General features: G+C 35.1%; 1 protein-coding gene across 2 annotated transcripts in view; it reads left to right on the plus strand.

Moving 5' to 3' along the window:
- Positions 1 to 21,991, plus strand: part of LOC145681522 (hemolymph lipopolysaccharide-binding protein-like) — a 77,903-nt gene extending 55,912 nt beyond the window's left edge. For both annotated transcript variants that reach the window (XM_081753166.1, XM_081753167.1), the window contains exon 4: positions 20,585 to 21,991. In XM_081753166.1, coding sequence (XP_081609292.1) covers positions 20,585 to 20,754 — 170 coding nt within the window. In that variant the 3' untranslated portion in view covers positions 20,755 to 21,991. The remainder of the gene's footprint in view (positions 1 to 20,584) is intronic.
- The last annotated feature ends 4,379 nt before the right edge of the window (positions 21,992 to 26,370 follow it).

Here is a 26,370-nt window from a genome sequence, read left to right on the forward strand (position 1 = left end):
TCGGAAGTGCTTCAAATATACCATTTTCAGTTTTACTGTTGATCACCCTATAACAAAAACGGTAAATAGATAATGAGATGTGGTTTTCTGCAATCGATTAAGCGCCTCAGGTCCATCCACATTTTTCTACTAAAACCGAAAGTGGTTCAAATTCCCTATAATTTCCGGTTTCAATAAAAATGGAATTACATAGAGCAGAAACGGTAAAAGAAAGAAGCGTTTTTCTCCAGTCCATTAAGCGTCTCAAGGAATAGCTTTCATCTAATTCGTTAATCTTGAACTAAAACTGGAAGTGGTAGAAATTAACCCCAATTCTGGTTTCAATACTTATCTCAAAACAATAGAAACTGTAACATATAGCAAGAGCACATCTCGAGAGCTACTTGATGGATCATCACCAATTTTATCCTAAATATAAAGGATCAAATGTTAAAACTCGTTTGTTATCAGAACCATGTATTCAAGCCGGAAGTGGTTGAAACAAACCATCTCCGGTTTTAACATTGATCACCATACAACAAAAACGGTGATAGAGAGAGAGAAGTAGTTTTCTCCAACCAATTAAGCGCCTCAAGAATATATTTCAATTTCACCCGCAACTTTCTACTAAAACCAAAAGTGGTTCAAATTCACTACAACCTCCGGTTTCAATAAAAGGTGGTTTCAGATTTACTCCGGGGAAAGACTTACAATTCCGGAGGATGAAAACAGTACTGTAAAAGTACTGGATACCTACCTGATGGACCTATTTCTAATGAGCAAGCTGCTATGAACAAGGTAACAGAATTAAATCTTGTTGGCGCTAGTGGCGTTCAGTTATATTTCAACAATGCAGAGGATTGCAATATAGCAGCTATATTGGATTTCAAGTATGGATGGAAAAATATTTTTACAATCACTATATGATAGTCTTCATAATGATTATTGTTTATAGCTGACACAAATAGTCATATATATACAAAACCCTTCATTTGGTTAGGGGGTTTGCCTCCAGACGCCTATAATTTTGCTCGACCTACCGCTTCGCCCCTCATTGAAATACCAACTTTCATGTCTCTAACCTTTCGGAATTCTATAATATACCAAATTTTAACTCATGTACATTCATGTCCAAACTGATTGTCGCATATCTATAACTGTCTTCTTGTAAGAATACAATTTGATAATGATTTAGCAGGGTACTTTTGATACTATTACTATGTTTATAATCGGGAAATGTATATTTTTGGTAAAGTTCATAGGAAAATAATTATAAATACGAAAATTAGAATGAGTAATACAAAATATTGGTAAATGGACAAGAAAGTTTTATTTTCGTTTTATTGTTCTTATTTACTATTCTTTTGACATGCAATTTGCCACATACATGTCTTTTCCGATTATTCACCTACCAACATTACAAGAAATAATGGGCGAATTCCTTACCAAATAATATTCCCACAACAACATATTTATAGAGGCATGCGACAATAATTTTGGACATGAGTGTACCAGGGACCGGCACCCCCAATTTAACCTCAAATTCTACATTTGTTCGGCCTACGGCCTCGCACTTCATAAACTTCTAAGCAGTTCAAATAAGAATCTTCATGTCCTTTACCTTACGGGATCCCAAGATATAAACATCTTATTACAATAATTATAGTCCTTATCCTTTCCTCCTCCTTTTCTTCCTTTCTAGGACACATATCAAAAACGGTGAAATACGTATCAAATAATTTTAAATCAGGAATCGAAATATCAAATTACGTGTTTCTAAACTTCACAAATTCCGACATATCGAGATTTCATTATAATAATTCTAATCCCCATCCCCAAGATATTAAAGTCTAATTATAATAATTACACAGTAAAAATTGGTTGTGTTAATTCAAGTCAATTTTAACACATGGCAGTGGTTCCAGCGTGACTATCACTATGCGGTGTTAGTTCAACACATACCCCGCGGTGTTGGCATTTAACACATGGGATGTGTTACGTCTTTAACACATAACCGGTGTTGAGCCGTGCCGTAAGCGTTAATGAACCACAAAATTACTCCCTCAAAATATGTTAAATCGCCTATATGCGTAATGTGTTTACATTATGAGTAGTCTAAAAAAAAAAAACATTTAAACAAGTAAAAATATATTGCAGTGGTGTGGGAAGGGCGCGATCCACCAACCTTTCGATAACTAGCTACGTGCTCTTCCGACTTGGCCACGGGAAGCGATGAAGAAAACGTCGCTTGTAGAGGGATAAATTGTTGAGGTCTTTTGAATTTGGCTAATCAGAGTGCTCCTTTAAGCCGTGTATATTCGACGATAACCGTTCGGAATAAGATAGTCTAAACTCTGCCCGCCATGTATACCTGGATTTGTTTAAGTATTTCTTTCTACTGTGTTTGTCTGTAGCTTCAATTCATAAGCCTTTATAATTAAATACGGCACTCACGCAGAAAACAACAGCGAAGATTCTACACTTGTGTTAATTTAACACACAGGTTGTGTGTCATTTCAACTACCGGCGTTTGACACACAACTCCGAATGGAGAGTTAGTTGTTCTAACCACTTGTTTGTGTTATATTTTAACACAATCGCGTTAACACATAGGCATGTCGTTGAAATAACACAACGATTTTTACAGTGTATAGTTCTCATCTTTTCTCCACCTCTTTTCCTACTTTCTAGTAAGTGTCAAGAAATGCTGAGACGAGTGTCAAATTATTTGAAAACAGATATCCAAGTTACAAATTTCAAGTCCCTAACCTTAAGGAATTCGGAGATCGGATCATATTTTTCAAATACTTGACACCCCATCAACCATCCCACCTTCCCCGTCGAATTTCCAGAAACCTCTTCTTTCGTGGTACGCTTCATCTCAAATGCTGTGTACCAGTAGCGTAGCCAGGATGGGTGTTTGGAGGGGGGGCAAGTACTGTTATAGGTACATATAGAAAAATTACAAACAAAAAATATATAAACATAAAAATATATAAAAAATTACAAATATCAAAATACGAAAGTACATTGTCGGACCTCTTTGGGAGTGGCCCGGCCCCTCCGGGCCCCCCTTCTTTACGCCACTGCTATGTACTATCCAAATCTCAAGTTACACTTACGATTGTACGATTGTTGTGTGTTATTGTACACAAAGACATGTAAAATTCATTTTAAAAAATTCAAAGGACCTCTGAATATTATATCAGCTGTTATTGCACACAAGATTAACTGACCACTTTCTCAAATATAACCAGTTTTGCCTTGCGTAGATCAGCCACTCACTCACTCACTCACTAAGGACCTCGTACATTTTCTATAGACAGTTAAACACACTGTGAAAGCATAAAAATGTATTTGAACATACTATACAATCATGGTTATATTAATGTATACACACTACTTACATAGTACACAAAGACATGTAAAATTCATTTTAAAAAATTCCAAGGACCTCTGAATATTATATCAGCTGTTATTGCACACAAGATTAACTGACCACTTTCTCAAATATAAGTGTTTCAATTACAATGCAAAAGACGGGCAGATATCATATCAAACATGTACTATAGATTATACTGTATTAAATGAATACTTAAAAAATGGATTGAGAACAAGTTATGCAGAGTATTTGTGTAAATACTGCAAATTCAAATTTCATTCAAATACTGAAAAGCAGCTTAAGTAATTCTTGTGCTAATGGTGCAAATAAAAATTGTAAAAATAGCAAAATAAAACCATGGATAACAAAAATGCAACTGAATGTTATTCCGGAAAAGATCGTTTTGTAATAAAGAACCAAAATTATTTAGAATTTCAAGAATTTTACAGTATATATAGTGTTAACTTACATGAATAATAAAAGAAGTTTTAGAAAATTGCTACTTGACAGAAATTAAAAGCAACAACAGCAAAATAAGGAAGATAATAATCGACATTATAGATAAAACTGGAAAGAAACATGTAGAATCAGATTAATTACACACTAAAAGGAGTTTGGTAAAGTATACACATAATCTTATGTTAGTAGTCGAAACACTTAATGAACGTTGGTTCAGTGTTAATAGAAAGTAGTTACCATAGAGAAAAATGATAAAATATTTTTTTTAAATTTAAGGTTACGAACTAAAATGGCTAACTGCATATTTTAACTGCAATTACTGAAAGCTTTATAAATGAATTTACTACAAAAGTGGCATTTGATGTAGATAGGTTATCGACAAGCTTATTAAAACACATAAAGCATAATATATATTAAAACTCTTCCACATCTTTAACCTAAGCTTAGGAACATACGAACTTCCTGATGGGTATGAGATTACTGTATTAAAACCAGTCATATATTAAAAGTACAAACGCTGATCCCAGTAATTGTGAACCAATATCAATCTATTTACTATTAACAGAAATAATTTACAACTTATACAGCGAATCAGGCGATTCCTTATATCAAACAAAAAAAAAAAAATCTAATCAACATGCGTCTCCTTCCTTCGGAAACGCTTCCATTCAAAGTTATAATCCTCTAAAAACTCACAAAAATTTACTTGTAGAACGTCCTAGATTGAAAGCTATGGGAAATATCGCAAGCAGTTTAAGGAATTAGACAAAAACGAGTGCACGCTCTATCACAAAATTCGTTTTATAATATTCTGGTACACACAAGAAAAGCACTCAGTTAGTACTGAAAAGTGTATTCTACAAATCGTTACGCCAGTATTGGGAGGTTGTGATATATCGTTATTTAAATAGAGCGCTTACTAATCCCTGTCTAATTCCTTCAAGTGTTTGCGACAGATCCCATAAGTTTCAAGCTAGGGTGTTTTACAATCTTCTCTTTTTTGCTAATTTTTGGCAGGTTATAATGAAAGGAGGAGTTTCTCGACCCATTTTATTACAACTTCTTTACTTCATTTGATATAAAGAGTCACCTTCCGAAGTTTGTAGTTGAATATTTTTACACCCAGTAGAAATAATTTAAGGATATGACGTAAGAACCAAAATTAAAATGTACAACCAGATTAATCTAGAATTACTCAATTAATTAATAGTAAATATACATAGCTCAAATTTAAGAAAATAATTCTTAGGAATATAATGAGACAAAGGAATAAAGCGTCGAGTAAACTGATTACTGTCTCGAGGTGTTTAACTTAGCAGAGAACAACATTTCGAATATCACTTTATTTGATTACGTTTTGTGTGGCATAATTCGATCCCGGGACCAGGAAACCCAACTTCATTATTTCCTATGTTGATTACCGAATTTACTCTTCCGCATTGTTAGTATACATTTATGAGCACTAATGTTGGAGATATGCGTTAAAAGAACCCTTCACTAATCACGTTGATTTTTCCCTTGTGAGTGCTATTATGCCCCTTCTTGTTTGGGGGAGGGTTATAGTAAGAGAAAGGACTAAACCGGTGGACGAACTAATTACTGTTCTGAGGTATTTAACTTTATACGGAACAACGTTTCGAATATCACTTGATTTGCTTGTTTTTTTTATATGGGGTAATCTGATCCAGGGACACGATTACCCCCTTCATTACTTCTTATGTTTATTACTGAATTTAGTATTCCGACAATTGTTAATATACAGTACCAATGCTGGAGATATTATTTTTTCACCAAATGTATCTATTTTTGAACATATATTATTCCACGATTCATTATTACTTAGTGATCTAAGCTTCTTTTTTCAATCCATCAATCACTGAATAAACTATTCTATAATCAACTGTTGTGCCTTGAAGACAAACCATCACAGGTTTAAGAACTTTAAATATCTTAGTAGAGATATGCACTGCACCAACAACATCATAATAAGTTGTTTGAGCAAACGTTTACATGTAGCTTTTGTATAGCCATATGGATCTATGTCTATACTCGGATTGTAAAGAATTTGTATCACATCAAAACAGGACAACACAGTTCTTAAAGCATCGTTTTTATTTGTTTATCTAGTAGTATCCACTCTTTTTAATCTCTTTCCTCTGTTAATCTTTTCTTCAGACATCTTCAAGTTGTCTGTAAGTTTGGATTGTCGGAGATGACCAGAAAAGGAAACATATTCTTCATTTCTGCACAAATATCTACGGATTTTCTTAAGAACTAATGCAAAACATGTTGGGGTAACATCAGACATAAAAACTCATGTACCACCTCATATAATAGTAAAACTTATGAGAACTGTATTATTATATTGCGAGAGAACATGCAATTTTCTCTATGTCAAGAGAGATAGCTACACTTATAAACAAAAATAATTATACATAAAAATATATTTTTTTTCTCGTCGTTATATAAAAAAAAACCCTATATTTTCCCGAAATGGGGGAAAACCGGCTTTAAACTCAGGGAAAAACCTAAAGATATTTTTCCGGTTTTTCGCCCATCACTAGCTCGAATATAGCAAGGTGGAAATAACACTTTCTGATTTTGATGCTTAGGACAGTGATTTCAACATTTTATTTGATAATGCAAATTGAACAAATGGAATCAGTGCTACGTTTCTTGCAATGTATCCCTTGTAATATTCAACTAGTTAGTGTTGTAAGATGTTTAGCTTAATATAGAACAACATTTCGAATATCACTTGATTTGCTTGTTTTTATATGGATGTAATCTGATCCCGGGACACGATTACCCCTCCATTATTTCCTATGTTAATTGCTCAATTTGGTGTTCTGACAATCGTTAGTATAGAGGTATATGTACTAATGCCTTAGATACGCTTTAAGTGAAACCAGCATTAATAGCGTCGATTTTTCCTTTGTGAGTGCTATTTTGCCGCTTTTCTTGTGGGAGGGGTATAATTAGAGAAAGGACTAAAGTGGTGGGGCAATTAATTAGTGTTGTAAGGTGTTTAACTTAAATATGGAACAACATTTCGAATATCACTTGATTTGCTTGTTTTTTTAGGGGGGGGGTAATCTGATCCCGGGACACGATTACCCCCCTCCATTATTTCCTATGTTAATTGCTGAATTTCGTGTTCTGACAATTGTTAGTATTGAGGTATATGTTTTAATGTCTTAGATACGCTTTAAGTGAAACCAGCATTAATAGCGTCGATTTTTCCTTTGTGAGTGCTATTTTGCCGCTTTTCTTGTGGGAGGGGTATAATTAGAGAAAGGACTAAAGTGGTGGGGCAATTAATTAGTGTTGTAAGGTGTTTAACTTAAATATGGAACAACATTTCGAATATCACTTGATTTGTTTGTTTTTTTAGGGGGGGTAATCTGATCCCGGGACACGATTACCCCCCTCCATTATTTCCTATGTTAATTGCTGAATTTCGTGTTCTGACAATTGTTTGTATAGAGGTATATGTACTAATGCCATAGATACGCTTTAAGTGAAACTAGCATTAATAGCGTCGATTTTTCCTTTGTGAGTGCTATTTTGCCGCTTTTCTTGTGGGAGGGGTATAATTAGAGAAAGGACTAAAGTGGTGGGGCAATTAATTAGTGTTGTAAGGTGTTTAACTTAAATATGGAACAACATTTCGAATATCACTTGATTTGCTTGTTTTTTAAGGGGGGTAATCTGATCCCGGGACACGATTACCCCCCCCCTCCATTATTTCCCATGTTAATTGCTGAATTTCGTGTTCTGACAATTGTTAGTATTGAGGTATATGTTTTAATGTCTTAGATACGCTTTAAGTGAAACCAGCAGTAATAGCGTTGATTTTTCCTTTGTGAGTGCAATTTTGCCGCTTTTCTTGTGGGAGGGGTATAATTAGAGAAAGGACTAAAGTGGTGGGGCAATTAATTAGTGTTGTAAGGTGTTTAACTTAAATATGGTACAATATTTCGAGTATTACTTCATTTTCTTGTGTTTTATTTGGGGGGTAATCTGATCCCGGGGGTAATCTGGTCCCGCGTTATAGCCGGGATATCTTTACACCCTAGTACAGTTTTACCGGGGGTAAACCTGTCCCGGGGGTAAAATGATACCGTTACATGAGCAGTTTAGTTGAGATTTTCCTTGGATTGTTTACACTTGAGCAGTAAACCACTGTATGTTGTATATTATGTACAGCCGAAAAAAAGCATTTTTTTAAAGTTCGGTATTTTAACATTCCTCTTAAAGTTATCTTTTACTTTCTTATTAGAGAAAAAGTGCATTCAACTTAAGTGAATTCATAATGAAACGAACAAGCGTAAAAGAAGATCTGAAAAGGTAGGACGGCACATGACGTATCGCCGTCCCTCGTGCCTATCTTTGCCCATTGTATTTTTTTAAGAAGTGGAGGGACGCCATAAATATTTTTCTTGAAGTGGATGGACGGCGTCCTCCCGCGTTACCCCTCACTTTTACCCCTGGAAACGAATAGAGTTGAATTGAACCTAACAGTTCCAAGCGGCAGCAAATAATTCGTCTTTTTATGTATTTTTGCACATAACCTTCTATGGCCACATCTGACGTATTCAGCAGGAATTTTCTTCATGGATGCAAATGACGTGGCTTCAAATGACTCTAAACATTTCAACTTGAGAGGTTATGCACAATGTATGGGTTGAAATTTCTGTTTCAGCATCATTTGCTGTAACGACAATAAAAGATAATCTTGCATAAATGCACCAGATTTTTTTTTAAATAAAAAGAGTCCAAATAAAAATTGAGCAACTTCCTTGAAGCCTAGCATCAGGATAAGGCTTAGTTTTATTTGAGATGGAGTTAAATACGACTCCATAGAGCAAGGATGTCATAAATAAAGGATCTGCCCATATGTATCGTCATCCTATTAAATCAATGAAGCCAAAAAACAACTGAGCATCGGCACATCTGATTGGCTACTTTCGTTTCGGCCATCGTCTGATTGGCTACTTTCGTTTCCGCCATGATTGTTGGCTCAAAACATTGCGATCCTATTGGGCGGAGTTGGCAGAGTAGGGGTTTCGAAACTGAGACGTATGGCTTCAAGATTTTGTTGTAAGGGCAGATCCTCTATTTTATAAGATCCTTGTCATAGGGGGAGAAGGGGATGCTTAAATACACTTTACATTGTTCATCAGACCTCCGAAACGTCGAGGCGTACAGATAGGAACTTGACATTTGTATAAATGTCCTTGAACCCTAGGCTGAGGATGAAACGGAGTTTCACGAAATGTAACTCTAATATGAAAGGGAAGAGGATTTCCACCTCTTTCGTCGTTGACCATATTTCTGAAATCGTTTGCATAAAGACTAAAAATTCTCAATTATAAATGTACTCCTACAATTCTTGATTACATATTAGATGGAACTTTACAAAATTAAACATATAAGAGAGTGGAAACCTTTTCTCGCTCTATGGTAGGGAAATTTCGAAGAAGTGTTCATTATATATTTTATTCTATAAGCAAGGCCAAGTTTTAGTAATTCTAAGCCAAAGGATAGCTGTAAAGATTAACTAATTTTCAGCTATTTTTTCTATCAATTCCTATTAAAACACCGAACACACACCATGAATATTTATTGTATAAATTTCTCCAATCAGAAGGGCTCGCTACTGTAATAACTCTGTATGTGCTTACCCTAGCACTTTACTGCCAAACTCAGTCTTCAAATTAAGGGAAATGAACTGTTTTCTCTACTTCTGACGTCATTTTCTGCTATTGGTAAATGGATTTAAAATTTTCAATGTGAAGTCTTAATCAGAAATTATAAACATCTACTTTATATATTCCTCCTTGAACTTCAGTGGAACAAGAACTTCCTTTTCTACTTCTGAGCTTATGTTTATATAATTTGCTACACTTTTACTCATGACTCCTTGTTCATTAGAATTTTACCAAACAGTAGTGTTCTAGTTGAACTTACCCTCATCCTGTTGAGATCCTTTGCGCTTAAACTAACATCCTTCCAGGGCTAAACATTCTACCACTTAGCCACCATGGCCACTTTCCCCACAGCCTTGGACCAACGGTACTTGAAGAAACTACAGGGTTCCAATGGGCCTTGCCCGAACTCGTCCCTTGTGCTTCTAGCTAACATCAAATGAAGAATGCCTCTTACGTAAGCAGAACACTCTACCACTTAACTCTCATGGTCTCATTTTCCTCACTTATTTCCATGGTTCCTGGTACACCGATGTTCTAAAAGACAACAGTGTTCTATGGGGACTCCTCTGGTCGAGCTCCATCGTGCTTAAAACTAATACCAAATCAAGTATCTATTGTACCAAACTCGAACGCTCTAAAACTTCGCCACTTTCCCAGCACTTATTGTGAATTTTTCTCGAAAAATGTATCCGATTACATTCTAAAAGACAATAATGTTCCAGTTGGCCTTGATATAAACTCGATGAGCTCCTTCTAGTATAGGCATATTACGGTTAGAGACGGAAAAAGTATTAGAAAGCAAATTTTCATTTTAACATATTCCATGGACTCCCCTCAAACTTCACAGAAAAATAAAAATATCCCACTTGGGGAACCGCCTGAAATGACGTCATCAATATGGCGGCCACGCAACTACGACTACTTATGCTTATGCGGTAATATCTAATTACAGAACTGAGGTACAAACTTCGTTCTGGCGCCAAATTGAAGATAAAGCATTGTATAAGTGATTTCAGCTAATATTGTTCTTAAGTGTTCCAGTCATTTGTAAATATGACGATTATTATCATAAACATTAATTTTCTCCGTTTGATTTTATTTGTTTTAAAGTACATTACTATGAAACTATCAGATATATGGAAAAATACAGTTCGCGTGATTTTAAAATTTGTAAACACGATTAAATTACTTTGAATCAGACACGTTGCTTATATCGCTCTTACCTTTTATTATTATTCTTTTCACAACTCCATTAATAATAATAATTTTCTTCTTCGGTCGTCACAGCAACCTTTAAACAACTATTTGCTGTTACAGTAACTAATAGTACACTTTATACATTTAAAACCAACATAGATTTTCAGCTACTACGATTAAATCTTATTTCTTTATATTTAGAATCAACAACATATTATGTCTGTTCTTCCTTGTCTTCTACTCAACAGATTGTGTACTTTTACGCACCGTTACCCAAAATCAAAGTACGAAAATGGAAGTAATTTATCGCATAGATATACAATATCGTTGTATATATGGCTCCCGACGATGACTTCTTGAATCTGTTATAATTTAAGAACGAATCCTGGAACGTTACATAATTTTACATATATGGTTACATTACTTTTCGAATAGCCCTCGTATATATATATAAAAATTACAATATACATATATTAATTTCATTTTATCTCATTCTTATATTCATTTAACAATTAATTTTATTTTAATTGTATAAAGTTATCGACGAAGAGGACTAATTAAAAAGAAACGATCAAATTGTTAATTATTTAAGTCCTAAAATAGATTCTTTAAATCAATATTATGGTAGCTCATTGAAGAATCAACTCATTATATGCTGACATACTATATAACTTATTTTTTCTATTTGGGCATAATTAACATAGCTTTAATAAACAATATTTGTATCGATGCATAGATGTAAATAGCATAAAATTCAGAAGTAGGAATTACAAAGAAATTATAACAATAATGAAAGTGAAACAATATATTCAATATCATAACAAGAATTAATATAAGTAAAGGAATTATTATATTAAGAGTCAATCTGAAAATTCAACATTATGTTAATCTTGGATAAAACTTCTGAACATCTAAAATGTACAATTAATTTATATTATCCGTGCAGAATTCAAACAAAGTACGCATTACAAATGAAATCATTACGGCATCTAAAGTGAAATAAAACAAAAATCAATTGAATGTATTTTCTCGGACGCCACGTTAGCTTAAGTTACGTTGCCAAATATTTTGGTTAAGTTACATTGCACGCCACAATCATGTATACGGTCCTGCCTATTATGTACTTCAACGGTATCCGCATTTCTATTTTGAGAATTCCTGCCACCTATGAATCTAGTATGAAATCCATTTCGTGAAAAGTTAAAATTATTATTCGCTTGGTTCCTAAATGTATTACGATTATTGTTCCTGTTTCACCTATAAATGAGTTCAGTTCTATTCTCGTTGCAATAAAATCTATTATTATTTCTCGCATTAAGAACACCTTCTCTGACATTGACGTTGCGAACAGGTACATAACTAACTTGATTACAATTATTATTGGCTTGATTTCGATTATCATCAGCCTGTAACATAGATTGACTTTCAAACTTTTGCACTATCATAATAAGGCGATTGAAATTAACTCATTGTGCAGAAATCAACATTTGTTGCAACTTAAAAGGTGACAACATTCGAATTGATATTATTACTCTTGATTACTGTTGCTATGGATTAATTAACTTCAATTCATAATACACGGATATTATAAAATCAGTGAGACTCTTATCCAATTTTGGGTTATAATGCCTATTTTGAACTAAGGCGTCTCTATTGGCCAACATGATAAAATTTTCAAAATTGGAAAGTAAAGCATTTTTAAAATCTAAATTATTACGTAAATTACTTCTGATGGCTTTGAACCATACGGAACACCGTGGAAATAAAACATGAGGCAGAATTTTCAAAAAATTAGATCGGTCTATTGCAATTAAATCACATTCTTCCTCAAACTTTACTAGGAATGTGCTGGCCGGGATGTCATCTGTTTTTCCCTTTAATTTTGTTAGAGATCTAACTTCACTGATTCGAAAATGATTACATTTATTAGTATGGTTACAATGCTTGGAATTTACGGGAATGTGTCTAAGGCGGTGAGATGAATGATTTCTTCTTCCATTTCTCTCTATACTAGCTTTACTAACATCCTGTTCTGAATATCCTTCCGATGAATTACTATCTTCCACTACTGCTCTGGATTCATATGGAGTAGGTTCACTGCTGATAGCCGGAACTCGATCACTATTTCGAGTATTAAATTTCTCTTTTTTCTCATTTACTTCTTGCAATTCCCTGATTTGAGTAGTATGCTCATTAACTACAGTTTCCACAACTTCTACCGAACTGTGTACATCAGTAGATCGATGTAAAATCTGCTCCATCTTGTAATCTGTTTGTCCTAATTTGGAATGTATTTGTTGGTTTGTTTGCTCAAACTTAGCATCCACCTATTGTGTTAGTTGATGTTTTATGGATCGAGTTCTTTGGTGGGACATTTGCTCTAGCTGAGTATCCATTTTTTATTGCTTTAGAAGTGACATTTGCTCTAGCTTGGTATCCATTTTTTTGTTGTATTTGCTCCAGCTTGGTATCCATTTTTTGCTGTTGCTGAGATATTTGCTGGCCAAGCTGTCTTATAAGATAATCCACGTTCGTTGAAGAGTTCATACTTGTTAGCTCTACATCACTACGTTCTTCATTTATATTTTCATTTCCAGAAACACTCATTTTTATGTTTCTATAAATTCTTTTCCCACTTCTGAATAAAGTATACTCCGTGTTCAATACTATGCTGAGACTGCTGTACTATACTTCAAACTAATCTCAAGGTTCTTGTCGGTAAACCACCATCTAAAATGTAACGATTATAATTTGTTATTCTTACACGTTAGATTTAGTCCACAGTTCGCGTAGATTTTAAAATTTGTCAACACGATTAAATTACTTTGAATCAGACACGTCGCTTATATCTCGCTATTACCTTTTATTATTATTCTTTTCACAACTCCATTATTAATAATAATTTTCTTTTTCGGTCGTCATAGCAACCTTTAAACAACTATTTGCTGTTACGGTAACTAATAGTATATTTTATACATTTAAAACCAACATAGATTTTCAGCTACTACGATTAAATCTTATTTCTTTATATTTAGAATCAACAACATATTATGTCTGTTCTTCCTTGTCTTCTACTCAACAGATTGTGTACTTTTACGCACCGTTACCCAAAATCAAAGTACGAAAATGGAAGTAATTTATCGCATAGATATACAATATCGTTGTACACTTACAGTTTCTGGAACATTAGGATCGAGTGTTCTACTATATCCACATTTACGTGCACGCGTGGAGGGCGAGTCCGCGGCCATTGGGCCTATTTGATGGACAGGCTCCGCGAAATAAGGCATCCTGCCCGAAGTTCCTCGTTCTGACTCTTAGTTCTCGAGCACATAGTGCACTGTCAAGATCTGTCCCCCGATCTTGACACCTTGACGTGTAACTCCTATTCTCTAAGGGAGTGGGATACGTCCACTGCACGACAGAAGTTCTACCTACTGGTAAAAGAGAAATGCTAGCAAGCCAGTCCTTCCATGCTCTGCAGGCATGGTACCCGTGCATTTCAGAGCAAGTTCATCTCCCGCAAATACTCACCGTTACCGAGATTCCTGGGATTGGCTCCCATGAGCTACCGAATCATATGGTTAGACCACAGCCCGGGAGAGTCCAACCCAATTCGGGAGCCCCAGGCAATGCCCAAGGGGGCTTGTTTATTCCCGGCCCTGCCTACCTCTAACATGCAACTGGCAACCTCCTTCGCTTGTAGAGGTAACACGCACACGTCGAGATACTCCCATATCTCATCCCGGATCTCATGGTACGTGTTAAGTCACCATTTGAGTTTAGTGCCAGTTAATATTTTACAAAGTTCCCTCCCTTTCACTGGGATCAGATATCTGGGATAGGCACTTTTCTCCAGTCGGCGTTCAGTCCCCTACAGGCAAGAATCTGATACTCCGCTTCTGGTAGGGTCGTCCAAGCAATACAGGACTTCCTCTAATTACGGCAGAGGTATAGTGTACATTACCAGAGCCAATGACTGATGTAGACTGTCTGTTTAACACAGATATTGTCATTTGGAAGCCATGTCTCCCCTGGTAGGCTGGTCCAAGCAATACGGGGCAACCTATCTTTTACGTGTCTAGGCAGTACGTACACGTCATAGAAAAACTACATTCTGAACCCAATGGTACGTGTAGGCCACCATTGGGAGAGACCACCACACCCTCTATCGGTAGGGTCGTTCAAGCAATAAGGAACTTCCTCTAATTACCAGCCATTACCAGAGCTACACCATACATTACCAGACCCAATGGCTGATGTAAACTGTCTACCTTTAAAGACAATGGCAATTTGGGAGCCTCGGCTCTTCTGGTAGGGTCGTAGACCATGCACCCAGTAAGTCAACAAAACCTGCAATGAACGATCCCACTTCTTCAGCGCCCCTAAGGTACAAGTGTGCGCTAGGGTAGTAGTTATCCCATCCTGGACACCAGAGCACGTACGAAACTCTCTTTGAGGGCAGTACCTACATCAACCTCCCGGTAGGGTATTGGACCCGTCCCCCTGAACATATCAACTACTCACTCTTTCATACGTGCTAGAGTATCACGTAGGCTTATCTCCCGGACCCAAGGACACGGCTTAGTTGCCGATTTCGAACAAGAGCCGAAACCTCACCTCCGCCGTTAGGGGCGGCAGCAGAAGTTACCTATCTCACTGAGAACGTGATAAGATTACATGTACTCTTCCGTATCCAATGGCACGAGTTAGCCGACCATTTCGGATGGTAGACTAAGCCTCACCTCCACCGGTAGGTTATTGTCCAGCTTGTTGGAACAGTCTATGAGGAAAAGCTGCTCGGGTGCTGGACATTCGAGATAGTTACTTGATTCCAAGCACCACTCAAACCTATCTCCCTCTCAAAACATCCAGCCCGCCACAAAGCATCCAGGTAACAGGTGTGTAATGAGGGAGTTCCTTCCCCTTTCTCAGCACGGGTTGGGACCGACCACGGCGGAGTTTAGATGGCGAGTATACAAAGTGAACCGACAACGATGGATTCCATACTGTCTTTCAACATTTATGAATTTACTATCATATTTATTTACTCATCGACTTAAAATATCTCTAGAGCACACTCAACCCTATTATTATATAAAAATGCCTGCTTAAATTTACGTAGAAAAACTTTCATCGCCATCATTTAGCTCCCATTGATGCTGTCATGTTATGCCTCTGCCCATTTCTATTTGTGGCAAGTTTTTATGGAGTTACAGACGCACAAAGGAATTCTCCAAATGCAAATTAGCTTTGCAAAGTTTATCGTCTTTAAAAGTATTTGCATATGTTTAGCGTAATCTAAGTGCTGAAGACATTACCCGGCATATTTCAAATGGCGGCAACACATAAAATCAATATTAACTGAAGTCATTTTGAATCGTGTACCTTTCACTTGGCACCAGAACGAAGTTCATATATCAGTTCTGTAATGAGATATTTCGTATAAGCATAAATGAATACATTCGCATGGCCGCCATATTAATGACGTCATTTCAGGTGATTCTTCATGTGCTATTTTTGACGATTCTCTCAGAAGTCTCTGTGGTTTAAAAAAATGTGTTAAAAGTTTGTTTTCCAAACGTTTTCCCGCCTTTAATTGTAAAAATATTCTCACACGTTTTGCGTAATCGAAGTGCAGAAAATTCAACACCTTGCTCTACAGAAAATGGATTAGTTAGCTTAATTGTAAAGATACAGAAATAATATTGGTATCTTTAGAAAGGTGACATTCCACTTTATAACGTTTACTTCGAGGTGTTGTTCCATCTTTAGTTTCATAGCAATGTATTACTTTAAAACAAATAAAATGAAACGGAGAAAATTAATTTTTAAGATGATAATCGCCATATTTAAAACTGGCGGGAACACTTAAGAACGATATTAGCTGAAATCACTTATACAATGCTTTATCTTTAATTTGGCACCAGAACGAAGTTTGTATCTCATTTTGTGATGAGATATTACCGCATAAGCATAAGTAGTCTTAATTGCGTGGCCGACATATTGATGACGTCATTTTAGGTGGTTGCCCAAGTGGGATTTTTTTTCTCTGGAGTATCAGGGGAATCCATAGACTGTGTTGAAATGAAAATTTGCTTTCTAATGTTTTTTTTTTGTTTCGAGCCATTTTTGGCTTAATTTTCCTATGCTATTCGTGCTTAAAATTATCAACAAATTATGTATTCATCCAAGAAACTCCGAACTCTGCCACTGAACCACATGCTTTGATTTTCCCTGGTAGTATTCCCCTCTAGTAACAAGCTAGAGTGTTTTGGTAGCGGAAATCAGGTAAAATTCAAGGCAAATATTTGACAGTTATAGAATTCGTCACTTCTTTCTTTATCTGTTGGCTCATCCCAGGTCAAGTTATTAAACACATCAAAGACTTGACACAGGAAAATAATAATAATAATAATAATAATAATAATAATAATAATAATAATAATAATAATAATAATAATAATAATAATAATAATAATAATAATAAAACTGGCCAATTTTCTACGTTCATTTTCATTTCCTTTAAATAATCAAGCAGAAGAATAGTACAGTTCGTACAAGAACGTTATAACGTGTCTGATTAGGACAACTTGACATGAAGGTTGACCTCAAAGAGGTATATAAAATCGTAAACTGCTATATGACATTTTCGTAGAGAATGTGTTATATACTAATACGAGTACAAAGTCATGTTACATGTTCCCTTGTATTTCAATATGCGATTTCTTAACAGTTTTCTTGTGATAAGGCAACAAAAATGACACCTGTTAATAATGAAAATGAGGAGAAAATACATTTTCTGTTTCTCTTGGCACGTTGCCACATAGCAACTTTTTTTTTTTTTTTTTTTTTAAAGGCGCACTGATGAAATATTATGCTGCTTTCTGAAGCCAAATATTTAATGTTTAAACCGATCAGTATGATATGCTTCGAAACTTATGTTAAAGTGCAAAGCCATGATATCGTCTTTATTCTTGATAGTTAATAACAAAGAACTGTTGTTTTCTCATATTTTGTTCAGCAGTACAGAAGGACACTAAATTTGTAATAAGCTGACAGTGTTTGTTTTTTTAACAATATAATCTTATTCATGATTTGCAACACTTCCGTATCACCCCCGTTTCACTAAAATTGTATACACAGCACTTTGCTGCAATATAAATTATCACTAATGTATCCCAGTTTTGAATTGTATTTACCATTTTCTAATGTCAGTAGTGTGTCGCAGTATGCAACCTTGTATGTCAAAACGAATCCGCAGTCACTCAATGGATATTGAAAAACCTTAATCAGTTTGATCCAACGAATCTACCCACAAGCTTTATAACATGTTGTCTGGGACACCCTGAATATATAAGGTGAATCATTTGTCTTGGTACACCCTGCAACTTTTACACTAATACAGTAAGTACAAAACGTTGAAGTTTCGTACCATGCAAATATTGACAGAGGACATTATTTGACATATTCTGCAATACAATTTAGATTAAGAGTGTTGTCAAATCTACTTAAAGTTATATTTTTTCAAATGGCACTACGTCAGCTGATTGCGTAGTTCAAATCAACATGTAAAAGGAAAACTTATAATATCATATGTATTTTGCAATATGGCAAACTAATGACGCTATAGTTTGGGATGAAGAAATTTGTCGCCATTGTTATGTGGATGGGTCTAGAATGGAAGCCATTCATATCTGACTATTGGTCCGTGGACATTCTGTATCGTACTGACTTTGTTAGCAATAATGTCCAGGAACAAGTTTGAACTGTTGCTGCGTACCATTAATTTTTCTGTCAACACAAAGGGCTCCAAAGGTGGCAAACTATACAAGCTTCAGCTGTTGTTGGAAATGTTACTGCAATAACAATTTAAGTTGACATACACTCCAGGTAAGAACATTGTCATTGATAAAAGTATGGTTACACTTCGTGGTATACTAAGCTACGAGCAAGACATAAATGGTAAGCGTCAACGTTACCATATAAAATTGGTCAAACTGTGTTCTCCTTCAGGATACACACAGAATATTCAACTGTGCTGTGGAAAGTAGGACACCATAGATAGGACACATCTTGCAGAGAGAGTAGTAATGTCTCTTTCTGAGTCCCTGTTTGACTGTGGCTGCACATTGGTTGCCGATATCTTCTACAACTCTATTAGTTTAGTGCAGACACTCATGGCACGATAAACAAATCTTCTTCGCAAGGGCGCCGATTTCTCTGTGAATTTGGGGGGGACATTCAGATCCAGAAGGCATATATATGAAGATTTTAAGACAAATTGCACTCAAATTATGCCCAATATTGTATATTCATAAATACAATAGGGGGGCCTAGATGAGCTTTGGGGGGCGGGACCCCCAGGGTCGGCGCCCTTGCTTCTTGGCATTTTACGGTCCAACAGGAAGGAAATACCTCCGGAAGTGAAATCAGCTGCCTGAAGAAAGGAGAAATAGTAACAAAGGAAAACAACAAAGTTGTGATCATTCTCAAATGGAAAGATGTGGAGGAGTCCTGATGATAATAACTGAAAATTTAGTTGATATAGTCGAGACTTCAGCTTCTGGTAACCAGGAAAAAATGAAATGTAAGTTGTAATGAAATAGAACCCCAGTAAATTGAGGGATTGACTATTCCGACCGACACTTGTGATACGATTCTTCAGTACGCAAAAGTGTAAAGTGGTACAGGAAAGTTGCATTTGGATTACTACTTCTAATAGCAGTTATCAATGCTTTCACTGTATACATGACTAATTAACAAGAAGATTTCTATACAAAGTTTTGGGAAATACTAGTGAACTACCTGCACATCATGGGAAAGATTGAAAGTCCTGTCAGGGAAATTCGACGATTCTGCTCTTTGTGCTTAACGAGGATGACAGAAGAACATGGAAAGATATTCACCCATAAACATCAGAATAAGGTTGTAACTCTTCGTAATACATGTTCTGGTAATTTTTCATGTGCATTGAATATATCAATTCTCATTCGTAAACTGGCATGGATGAAACAGAATGAAGTCTAAAATCTTTACAATATTTTCAGTCATTATATGATGCATGTTTTTATTTGTTGGTCAGTTTTACATTTTGATATTAGTGTAGTTTCGTATTAGACTTGTTCTATTCCACTAGCTTTACGGAATTTTTTTCATTGGTCCATCTCTCTCTCTCTCTCTCTCTCTTTCTCTCTCTCTCTCTCTCTCTCTCTCTCTATATATATATATATATATATATATATATATATATATATATATATAATGCATCACAAACATGTGTGAATGTGTACATCTGTAGTGAGCCAAAGAAAAGTTTATTTTATTTTCATTTATTTCGCAAGAGGGAAGGCTATTTTAAATTTGAACATAATTTCTAACTGGTGGAAAAGTTAAGTACTACTCCCTTTCAATGTGTATACTGTCCTTATAAACCAATTTTTCTACAGGCCGCTAGTACCGTAAGAAACTTGGTGATCGGTGTGCACACATCTTTGGCTCGGCATGAGCAGAAACATCTGTATGTGCCCACAAGGTAAGCTGCCCGACACCCTGGTATAATACAAAGGTTTTGGGCAACACAGCAGTCTAAGTGTTAATATGTTGAAGTACTGTTAATGCAATGTACATATTGTTTTCGTGTAATGTTATTAGGTCAATGGTCAATCCAGGTACACAGGAAATGGCATCCCTCCATATCTGATTTGCTGGAAAGGTTGCTGGTCAATGTGTGAATCGCGTAGTCATATTTCTCAATACCATTTTGTTTTGTTCTATATGAAAATATTTAATTTGTATATAGTAAATTACACACTAATTTAGATTACTTAATTTTTCTCATGTTTCGTTATAGATGAACCAATGTTGGCGTCTGGTTACTACATGGTATGGGACGAAGGTGAACCAAACGGTGGTAGGAATGAAAATTGTTGTGCAATCGGGTATAATTCAAAAATTATGAATGATGTAAACTGCTCCAACAAACATCAGTTCTTTTGTGAGGCACCTCTTAATGACTTTTGAGGATAAATTTCTAGGTCATTAGTTAGGTTACAGTTACAACTTCAAGTTCCGAATTTGAAAACTTCACTTTTTATGTGTTCAAGTTCGGTTTAATTGGAATCGAAGTTGGAAGGTTACGATTTTTTTTATCTAGAACATATATTATAATTTGTAATATACAAATTGTTTGACAGAAAGTGATCGATATACATATTTATGTAACATTCATAATAGTTGTTGGGTTAGAGCTTGTGCGAGTAGAAGTTGACAGATAAAACTGTAATGGAGTAGAGTGTTTTGTGTTTAACTGAATTAAGTGGTCAATATCTTAAAGTAAATGATGTTATATTTTAGTGGATATATGTAAATGCATAATCACCGTAGACAAATTCGAAATTAGGTGCAACTAAGAAAGAGTCACAAAAAGTGATAAAGAAGATTTGGATGTCTTATAGAGATTGAGTCTTTCAAGCTAGTTTGATATTATATTCTGACTAATTTGTCTCATACATACATAATAGAGACAATAGTTGCAAATGGATGCATATACCGTAATATGAAGAATAACATTTTGGACCAATCACTAGTAGCTATAATTTCATCTCTCAACATTCACCTCTATAAAATGCTAAAGAATATGATGTTACGTCTCAAACTGCCTAAATTTATATATACACACACAGGGTGTTTCAAAACAACACCGACAACGTTTGGGAGGTGGTTCCTGACACCAAGATAAGACAAAAAGTATAGACCATAGTGGGTTCACAAATGCTTCCTTTCGGAGTTATAATCTGCCGAAAACATAAAAAAATGAACTTTAAAGGCACATACCTCCAAAACTACGGGACCTACCGTAGTCGGGTCAAGATTTCACTTAAAAACTAGTATGTGCGCTATCTAAAAATACATTTTCAGAACCCTAAGGAAGTCACGAAGCAATTTTTATGGAGGGAGTCTGGCTACGAGTATCTAATTTGAAGTAATCTCTAACTACCTCTATAAAAATTATTGCGGAAGTACCACAGGATCCTGAAACATGGATATTTGGATAGGACACTTACTAGTTCCTAAGTGAAGTCTTGACCCGACAACAGTAGGTCCCATAGTTTTGGAGCTATGGGCCTTTAAAGTTTTTTTTTCATGTTTTCGGCAGCCTATAACTCCGAAAGGAAGCGTTTGTGCATCAACGATGGTCTATACTCTTTGTCTTATCTTGGTGTCAGGAATCACCTCCCAAACGTTGTCGGTGTTGTTTTGAAACACCCTATATATATATATATATATATATATATATATATATATATATATATATATATATATATATATATATATATAATTTGTGCGCTTATTCTAATTTAATTGTTCGCGAAGTGAGCTTTGTGGTGGACAAACACCGTGTGTGTTTCATCGGGGTTCCCCCATTTTCCCCCGTTATTTTCATTCTACCATTTCATTGATTCTCATTATTATCATCTCCTTTAGCCTACCAGGCACAACTGTGGGACGTAAAATTGAAATATTTAATTTCATTTTTCCTAACTTAGTTGGTCATTGTGTTTCTAACGGGTAGGCTATCGGCTGGTTTCCTTCTAAAGTACATATTCTGTTGAGACTGACAGCGTATAAGTGGTCAAACAAATAGAAAGAAACACAGCATTATATCACGGTACGAGGTGAATCTATTTACGCTTGATGAACTTTGGGAAGTATTTAAAACGTATTTCCATACTGAGCGTTATTTGTCAAAACAATGCGAAATTTGAAATGAAAGTTATGTTGAAACAATGCACTAACCATGTCAGCCATACGTAAGTTTGTGCAGGGACTTTGTGATATTGCCATTTTAGGTGATAACGCAAGGTATCCTCATGTGCATCCTACACATTCATTCTGGAATATTACTGTTCTTTACGAATGTATGAGCCTCAATGTGGGAATCTCAATCTCAACTCATCAGCAACTGTACATTAGCCGCACTATCCTGAGGCGAATTCTGGAAAAGACCTCAGATTATTTATTTACAAGGATGAACTTAGGAATTGAAGATACACAACCACCTTCTTCGTTATCACTTCTGTTTTTGGGCTTTAGGGCAGTTGCGGCTCGAAATTTACAATTTTGCTCACAAAATCATCTTCTCAGATAAGTCTCATTTTTGTTTATGCTGCTATGTCAACAAACAAAACTTCCGTAATTGCTGATCAGAAACCTGACTTGCTATCATCGAGAAGCCAATGCATACTCAGTGTGTGACTGTTTGGTGCGGTTTGTAGAGTTATGGCATTGGTGACCACTTTCCTTCGAGAATCAATATTAAGGGTAAACGAAGAGCGTTGCAGAGACATGCTCGCTAAATTATTTATTTATTTATTTGCAGTAATTGCTGCATTAGACGTTGGCGAGCTTTGGATCTATAAGGATGGTGCTATGTTCCATACAAGCCATATTGCAATCGCTCTTTTGGACAGTAAATTCAATAATCGTGTCTTCAGCCGTTTCGGTCATGTTGCTTGGCCTCCGCTGAGTTTCGACTTGGCGTCTTATATATATATATATATATATATATATATATATATATATATATATATATATATATATATATATATATATATATATATATTTGTAGAATACCGTTGAAGATCACTATTATGATGACAATTCAGAAATGATTCAGACACTTGAGCAGAATATTGATTTTGCTATTCATAAAATAGCGCCACTAACAATCGAACATATACTGCAAAATTGAATTGATAAGATGTTCTATTTTCAAGCAATCCATGACAGTCATTTGAATGAAATTATCTTCTATACCTAATTGGAAGGTGTACTCTTTACAATAAAGCAAGAAATGTTCGAACCATTAAATGTTGCTTTTGTTTGCTGCCAATTTCAAAAACAAACCAGTCAATGACCTACCCTTTATTATTGTTATGTAACACCGATCATACTTGTATATATGTTTACAACCAAATGAAAGATTGAGAGGCAGAGTTCCCATACCCACTTTTATTAAACTAAAACCGCGAAGATACAGTTTGGAGATTAGTGAAATACGCAGTTTTGAAGGTCTTCAATATTCGGAAATTGTAACTAAATGTATAGTTTTATATGTATATGAAAAGGAAATTGGTACTTAGAAAGTGGTGCATGCACAATGGAAACAGAACATCGTTTCATAGACATTGAAATGGCTCATTCTGACTCAAAATGTTTCTGAGAAGTTATGTACGTTAATTACAAATATTATTCAAAGAGCCTCAGAGGTATCAGTAAAATTGCTGTAATGATGAGTAGACAAATGTGAAAATTAAACTGAAGAATGGAATAATTTTTATAGTTAAATTCACAAAAGTATTTTTAAATACACGAAGATGACAAATTCAAATAAAACATTAAGGAGTGTTTGCTGTAAATAGATACACAAAAACAAATTGAACTGCAAGAATAAGAAATTGATGGTTACAGAAAAATAAATAGGGTTCTTAACATTGCACAGGTAAGTCTTTTGATTCTGATAATCAAGAATCTTTATTGAATGGTATAGCGTTCATCTTTGAATCCTAGTTACGATCTCCCGTCGTTTTAATCCCGTGCGAGAACTGGTCCAAGAAAACTTTCTATAGTAGCCTATTGATATCCGATATTAAAATTCCAAGATAAGACGATTGCAATAAACTATTTCCATTCCAACTAAAATTAAGGTAATATCACTTAAAAACTTACAAATAAACATCTTTAAATTTTTTTAAAAAACTACGGACAACTTCGGCGAATCACTATTGGTCTTCATCAGTGTGATTGGGAAAATAAAACAACTTAATCCGTCTGTCGTAAGAGACGTAAATCGAGTACACTTTTTCAATTTAACATTACCCATATACAAAGAGATCCCTTGAAGTCTTTTAGTGGTAAAAGTATTATTTCCTCATTACTTACAGTAAACATGCTGGTTTGAAAAAATGCTTAATGATTATTAAAGATATATATACCACATTGACTTGATCCCTAGTCTTCCGTTGCAAGCGCTGCTATCGGCTGACGGAATTCCACTCCCTTTCTCTCGCTTAGCAACAGCTGAACCCTTATTGGCTCAACGCGTGGGTGTGAGCTTTAGTTTGCATTTTTGCCACGGCTCAAGACACTTTGGCAGCACAATAGCAATATTTTATGGTAGAAGTTATCCAGTATTACACATAAACGTCAGTTCCTTTTTGAAGTTAATATCCTTTTTTGCAAGTTTCATCATACTTATTTTTTTTTTCAGCATATGGGTTCAAGAAGATGAACAACTTTGCGTATAGTGTGAAGGATTTATCCATCCCGTTTGTATATATTTTCCCATATTATCTTAGGTAGACGTACCCACATTATGTTTCTGATTAAGTAGCTTTAGTTTTTCAATCGCACTGAAGAATTATACAGTCGTTCGACAAAGTAATTTGTAGCCCTCTATTCGTACAATTTTAAGAACATTTATACGCAAGTTTTAACTATGGAGTGCGTATCCAATGATATCTCCAAGCTATTAAGGCAATACTAGTTTGAACTATGACTTTTATGACTAGTTGTACAATTATATCCAGGAATATTTACAATTATAATAATAAATTCAAAATTTAAATAAAAAAATGTGTTTAATGCTGTCGGAGGCTCTAATAATTTATATTTATTAGTATGATATCATTTGATTTTGCATTCAAATAGTTAATTCGTTTTATACACTTCCCTTTAACTTCATCATATTAGTGGCGTATGCAGGGAACGTCTGAGTGTTTTACCCTAATCTCTAGCCAGGGTTGGTCCTAGGCAATTTGCTGCCCCGTGCAATGATATCATTTGCCTCCTCCACCTGTCTCCAGAAAAAACAAATCTTGAAAGCCAGTATTTTAAGTATTATACCCGACCACGAACAACGAAGGGGAGCTCACCGACATTTTTGCCTGGCTCAACTATATATTTTTCAAAGTTTAAAATTATTCTTGACCTGTTCTAAGGGTTATGAGCAGATACAACTAATTTAGCTTTTCAAAGTTAGAAATTGTAGGTTCAAAGTCTTTACAAAAATTGTATTTGGTTGATTTCAAATTACAATTTACAAAATTGTTAATCAAGAGCCTTATACAACGACAATGTATAATACAATGTAGAAGAAAGTGTTAAAATTGCGAACTGTTCCGGTGAAAGAAGAAAAAATGTTCTAGTAATATATACAATTATATATACGTGCTTATATGTGATTTTTGATGTGACAGAAGTTTAATTACGTCGCAGATTAATGTAACTTTGTTGTATGATGTTTAATAAATGAATAGAAATGTTAGTTCGTGAATATTTACTTCATTCAATTATGTACTGACAACTTAAAACCTATATATATTTTTGTCTTGTGTAGAAAAAATGTTCCTGGAACTATAATTACAAATCATGGCTCTTTCTATTTGGCATTAACCTATTACCATCAACATTCGAGAAAGTTCGTTTATACCAACTAAGTGGTTTAAACTATAGGACTAGGGTGGAAACTAATATGTTGCACATCACACACTAGGCCTAATCCGTACTATACCGCTTTGCATACTACTCATTATCACTCAAATTATAGTTACATAAACGAAAGTGTTTGCTGCACAG

Source organism: Thermobia domestica, chromosome 3 (genome assembly GCF_964235325.1).
Source record: "Thermobia domestica chromosome 3, izTheDome1.hap1.1, whole genome shotgun sequence".
Taxonomy (NCBI): Eukaryota; Metazoa; Arthropoda; class Insecta; order Zygentoma; family Lepismatidae; genus Thermobia; species Thermobia domestica.